The sequence below is a fragment of the Sinocyclocheilus grahami genome, unplaced genomic scaffold (genome assembly GCF_001515645.1).
Source record: "Sinocyclocheilus grahami isolate Dianchi unplaced genomic scaffold, SAMN03320097.WGS_v1.1 scaffold474.1, whole genome shotgun sequence".
NCBI classification, from domain to species: Eukaryota; Metazoa; Chordata; class Actinopteri; order Cypriniformes; family Cyprinidae; genus Sinocyclocheilus; species Sinocyclocheilus grahami.
Genome location: NW_015505653.1, coordinates 760,674 through 766,951, shown reverse-complemented (window position 1 = coordinate 766,951; position 6,278 = coordinate 760,674). Strand labels below are relative to the sequence as shown.

General features: G+C 37.5%; 1 protein-coding gene across 1 annotated transcript; it reads right to left on the bottom strand.

The window, feature by feature from the left end:
• Nucleotides 1–644: 644 nt before the first annotated feature.
• LOC107553554 (vimentin type intermediate filament associated coiled-coil protein) lies at nucleotides 645–5,284 on the bottom strand. The gene is made up of 2 exons (XM_016235823.1): nucleotides 4,642–5,284; nucleotides 645–1,245 (listed from the first exon to the last, which is right to left on the bottom strand). Exons 1-2 carry the CDS (start codon nucleotides 4,830–4,832, stop codon nucleotides 909–911), a joined length of 528 nt encoding a protein of 175 aa, XP_016091309.1. The 5' UTR covers nucleotides 4,833–5,284; the 3' UTR covers nucleotides 645–908.
• Between the last annotated feature and the right edge of the window lie 994 nt (nucleotides 5,285–6,278).

Sequence of the window (6,278 nt, the reverse complement as noted above, 5' to 3'; positions counted from 1 at the left end):
GGGGTAAACCATTCCTTTAAATATGCTTTCCAGCATAGGTATGCAAAATATTGTGTTGCATTTTAATATGGGAGTTTGAGGCCAAGGGTCATTTGTACATTGTCAATGACTGCTGAAATTGTTCACCGAGAGGCATTAACAAAACAGCAAGCATGCAACATCAGAGTATATTGCATCTTCAAAACATTTTCCCAGATGCTCTTTGTAAAACAGGACTGGATAAAAAACCAAGCAGGTGGACTGCCTGTAACAGATCATTTCAATGTAAACTTTAAAAACATTCTTCTCTAATATTCATGTAATGCAATAAATCCATAAGGTATAAACAGCTGAGAAATATATCATAGCATATGCAAATTTAAAGTTAAAAAGGGATGAATAAAACAAGTTAACCAAAATAAAACAACTATCTTAAACTGAAGCTTAAAAAAAAACACCTGTTCCATTCAGTAATGAGAAGAACTGAAGCGGTCTGAGGGAGCTGATTGGCATGTCACTATATTCTAATTTGTTGAGATAGTGAATTGGTGGGTTTTTCTTAAATGTGAGCCAAAATCATCACAATTAAAAGAACCAAAGACTTAAACTACTTCAGTCTGTATGCATTGAATTGATTTAATACACGAGTTTTACAATTTGAGTTGAATTACTGAAATAAATGAACTTTTCCATGACATTCTAATTTATTGAGAAGCACCTGTATAAGATACGTGGCATACTTGCATCAATTTGCGCATAGATTTAGCCAGAATTGACCAGGCATTCTCTCTTTACAGTAGAATCCCATTCACACTCCATTAACCTGCATTATGATACAATGGATATTTTAACCAGACATCGAATCAATTGTAACTATCAAAGCACACAGGCTGCTAAACCTGAGATGAGGAGCAGTTGAATTGAGACGCTCATACTGTGGTCCCAAACACAACCCCATCTAATTCCTGATCGTCTGAGTCGTCCTCGCTGAGGGAGAAGTCTTTGTGGTTGGAGAGGCGGCTGGGGCTGCAGTTGGACTCTCCGTCCGTGAAAGAGCTGTTGGTCGTGGGCTTCCCCGTTCTCTCTGCCTCGGCCATCTGGGCCAGCATGCTGTCCAGAAATGGACGGCTTTTGCAAATGCTGTCCAGCAACTGACATCGGTGTTGTAACTGTCCGATTAGAGAATCTTTTTCCTTAATCGTTTGGTTGAGTTTATGGATGGATTCCTCTGATTGACAAAGCTTCTCATGGAGGAAGAAAATCTCTCTACATGAAAAACAGAGAAAAAAATGTCCTTTTCAGCAAATTACCTTATTAATTAAAGCTGCAATTTAAGCACCAATCAGAACAGAGCGGTTCAGTCATAACATTCATTTGTAGGCCAATCTGGACGGCTAATTCACCCTCAGGAAATTGCAAATATTTTTTTAGAGTGGCAGTTGGTGATTTATTAAAGGGATCATTCACCACAAAATGAAAATTCTGTCATCATTTATTCCAAACCTGTACGAGTTTCTTTCTTCTGTCAAACGTAAAGATAATTTGAAAAGTGTTGGTAACCAAACAGTTGCTGATCTCCATTGCCATATTATGGAAAATTAATTCATACAGATTTGGAACAACATGGGGGTGAGTAAATGACAACATGTTCATTTTTGGGTGAACTGTCCCTTTAAATTCTCTGGTTAATATTACTTGAAGAGATTTTCATGTTTTGTTCTGCAAAATAAACTATACAGCCATACTTCAAATATGAACATTGAAGCTGATGTGTTTTTTGTTTTAAAACAGTTGCTATATCAGGACTATAATGGCGGTTTGATATGTCTATTAAGTAAAATTCATGTCTTTTTAAAATTAATGTTTGAGGTATGACTGAAAAATTCAGCACGCTAAAGTTTCCAATTCTAACCACAGACCTTGTCACATAACATAAAAAATAACATAGCAAACCCATGGAACCAAAAAACAATGTCAAAGGAATTGTTCATCAAAAATGAAAATTTGCTGAAAATGTACTCATTTTCAGCTGAAAGTCAGGAAAGGAAAATAAGAAAGTTTCTTCGTCGGTGGCCGTGCCTTTGTAGACGGCGTTGAGATTTCTCCACCCACTTAAACTACGAGGGATGCCCTACCATAATTAAGGTGACTGGAACTGGAAGAAAATAAATGTTTACAGCCTCTTTCAGTGCAAAGGTACTCTCCTTCTTACTTTATTTAAAGACTTGAATGAGACTCCAGTTAAAATTTATGCATAATTTTATTTATTTGTAAGGCTTTTTTATGACTAAATTTGGTAATGGGAGAGTAAAAATATTTTTAAAATGTACACCGTTCAAACTAGGCTGCTTATGTTGAAGTGTTTGGGATGTGGCTTTTAATGATGAGACCTTTTTTGTAATCAGGCTCTCAAAAAGTATATAACAATTTGGATATAGATTTATCGGCCAACATATCGGTTATCGGCTTTCAAAAATAAAGAATAATCGGTTATCGGTATCGGCCAAAATTTTCATATCGGTGCATCCCTAACATTTTTGGAGGTCACAATGGGGACTAGATTTATGGTTATCTCACGGCACTACTCATTCTGCTGGGGTTTGTATCTTGAAAAATGGATTTAAAGGGAAAATATTAAGTTCTGAGTGTGATACGTCTGGACATTACATTTTACTTGCCCTTAAAATTTTAAATTCAACCTGTATTATTATTATTAATGTTTATGGTTTCAACTTACAAAGAGGGAGGTGGGATTTAGTGACTTCTTTTGTAGATCTATTAAAATGCTTTATACTAATTGCAATAGCTCTATCAAACTTAGCAGCGGTACCTCTCCCAGATTTACTCTGAATCGGGGAGTCAGGCAGGGATGCCCAATCACTCCATATCTGTTTCTAATAGCTACCAAACTTCTAAATTTGCATATCAGAGAAAGTCCTTTAAAAGGAATAACTGTTGATGACACTGAAGTGGTAATAAGTCAGTTAGCTGATGACACCTTTTTGTTTTTGAAGGATGCCTCTCAGGTTGCGGTAGCATTAGAGTCTCTTAAGCCCTTTTCTAAAGCCTCAGGTCTTCGCCTTAACATTAACAAATGTGAGTTACTCCCAGTTGGGAATTGTTTGGAATCCTTAATATGTAATATTCCTGTAAGAGAGAGTGTTATTTATTTGGGAGTTAAAATAATTAAAGATGATAAAATTAGATGCCCTTCCAATTTTCTTCCGATTTGAAAAGACACGTAAGTTGTTGAATCATTGGTTGCAAAGAGATTCATCACTCAAAGGCAGAGTTCTGCTCACTAAAGCAGAAGGTATCTCTCAATTATCATATGCTGCTCAATCGATCTCGGTTTGGAATAATGTGGAGGGTTTCGTTGCCGATAATATTTTTAAAAGATTTTCCTTCTCTTATGAACATGTGATTTTGGGTTATTATCAAGGATCGCTCTTTAAAGGATGTTGGTTTTATCATCAATTTTATGTAAAGTTCACATTCATAAATGCAAGTTTACAAAAGGCAAACCTCTTTTTATGGTGCTTGGAAAAGAGATTAAAATGTTTGTAGATGTGATGTCAAAATCTAAAAATAGTAAAGCAACTAAAACAATTAATATATGTTCCACCTTTAACATTTTCACATAATATAAAAAAAAACAATAATAATAATAAACAATGGTGCTGACCTGCAAAGTATATTTTCTGTATTAAAATTTGCTTTGTAATATCCTATGGAAATGTAAATACATGTATTTGTCTGTAAACTGATGCTTATGTACCCTCTTTTTTCCCCTTTCCTTTTCTTTTTCCTTCTTGTTGAGGCATGTTATATAGTGAGATATGGCACTGTACATGCTACTTGTTGACAATAAGGATTATAAAAAATAAAAATTCTAATTTGTGAATTTCAAATGCAAAAGGAATTGCGATTCCATTTGAGTTTTGGCAGGTTACATGCGCGACGCAGCGAGAGTGAAAAAGCAGACCTGGTAATTAATATTGCTATTTAATATGACAGGCTCATAACTCCTAAGACATGGGAAATACAGCTGCTTTTTCATTTGAAATGTGGCAGTCACTGTGCGTTCGCGAAAGCGAAAATGCAAACGCTAATGCAGGATTTGCAATTGCATTTGGATTATGTCACAGTTTATGCGTCCACATATGGAAAACGCAATTGAAAATACAATTTGCAATTGCTTTTGAAAATAGTCCGGACTATCCTTCACCCGTCTGGCATTTCTCGCACATGCAAAAGAGCAACAATATGTAGGCCTAAGTGCTGGGACAAGTCCCGGTTAGTCTAATGCAGTACACGTAACAAGTTATTTATTTATTTTTTCATCATAATAAAAAGAAAACAAGCCCCGCCCCCTCACAACATTAGCAGCTCTTGTTCTGATTGGTTAACGGCGGTCTGTTTGGCTTTTTAAACAGTCAAGAGCTGTCATAGTGACGGGAGGGGTTTCTAGACCACCGTGATATCTGTTAGGTATCTGCTACATTTGACTTCAGGGATATTTTTATGCAAAAGTCGCCTACAGCAGCTTAGTTGAGCTTTATGACTTAGCAAACGCATGGTTTTGATGTCAGGTAATACAATATTAGGCATCTACAGAAGGACACGATTGTGTTACAGCAGTAAATATATTCTTTGCCCTACTTGTCCTTGGCCTCCGTGATTTCTCGCGTGGCAGCTCTCAGTTGCTCGTCTTTGCGGATGAGACTCTCGGCCTGCTCCCGCACGGTTTTCTCCGCGTCCTCCAGCCTCTGCTCCAGGTCTGAGACCCGCCTGTGCAGCGCTGCCAGGTGCGCGTTCGCCTCTCTGATCTGCACCGGCGACGGGGACGACATGTCCAGGAGGATGCGGAAGACAAAAGCTTTAGTCCGGTAAGCTCTCTCTCTCTCTCTCTCTCTCTCATCCACGATAACGCCGCGCTGCTGGGCTGATCATCTTGTGTGGGTCGTGTCGGATGAGTCCAGGCTGAGAGATGCTGGACTCGCTCTCAATCTCAGCATGCGTGATGCTACAGCTGCAGTCTTCTTCTTCAGTGAACCTTCGCGACTGTAATGCAGTAACTACAGTCGGCAGTGCGCGTTTAAATGCAGCGCGGAGGTTTATGACATTGTGCTTTATAAGCAGGTGTCGCAGTTTGTGCTTGTTTTCCAGCCAGGCTGACGTGTCATCTGCACCAACTTCTTAGCAACCTGTAGCTGCTGACCCGGAAATTATATTTAGAGCCACTGGCCAATCAGGATAGCCGAAACAGAGAAGCAGCAGTGATTACAAACTGCACTTTCCTCCAAACAAACTTGGATGCTTCTTTTGGGCCTGTACATTTATTAAAATATGTTGTCCAGACGATATAGTCCGGTAAGCTCTCTTGTTTGTTTGTAATGTAGCTCAGTCATTCTTGAGAAGTGGGACAAAACAGGGTGCAAAATTGAAAAAATAAAACCTTGTACTCAGACAAATGAAACTACATTTATGTATCTTATATGTACTAAGCTACTGAGCTATGCTTTGATACAACCTCCCAACTTTTCTCTTTTTTAACAAAATGTGCTTTTTTTTTTTACCTTGGACTGTGTAATATAATCTCAACTTTATCTTTAACAAGCATTCAAGATGTTTTTAACATTTCAAAACACATTCTCGTGTTAGCAGACAGATTACACTTTCACATGTGACCAACAGTTCCACAACAAATATGAAATATCATAGTGAAATATTATCAAAATATTCAACTGACGGAGGAGACGAAAACCTGAATTTGTAATCATTTTAACTATCAAATACATTGAATCAGTCAATTATTAAAACAAACAGGGAGTATGTTATTGTTTATAAAGCTTTTATTCAAGAGTCACATTTAAGTATTTTGATATATCATTGGAACACAAGATCTTATGGTGGTGACATCTGACGGTGTTGACAAATTTGGCATTTCTTTCACAAAATCAGTGAGTTCATGTAGTAGCATTACATTTTTTTCTGTTGATGCTAGATGCTAATGGAACCTGCTTCAGGAGGATAAAAGAGGATAAAATAATTTCCTCAGAAATTGGAAGATGGTGTTGACATATCATGACTGTGACACAGGAAATATTAACATTAGGATTTAAAATATTCTAAAACAAACTTAGCAGAGCCTGTCTGACACTGATGTACTCTGCAGAGGTGAACTGTGGCAAGGGGGTCCTTTAGAGTGACAGCTACCCCTGATATTCCCTGATTTTATTACATTTTATTGAATGTCTGACGGTGTTGACAAAAAGTGGGGACGCAACTTTAAAATC

Excerpts from the sequence above, each read along its gene's own strand:
- LOC107553554 (XM_016235823.1), bottom strand. The coding sequence starts at position 4,832 with ATGTCGTCCCCGTCGCCGGTGCAGATCAGAGAGGCGAACGCGCACCTG. Across the intron at positions 1,246-4,641 it reads ATCACGGAGGCCAAGGACAA|AGAGATTTTCTTCCTCCATG; the intron begins GTAGGGCAAAGA and ends TTTTTCATGTAG.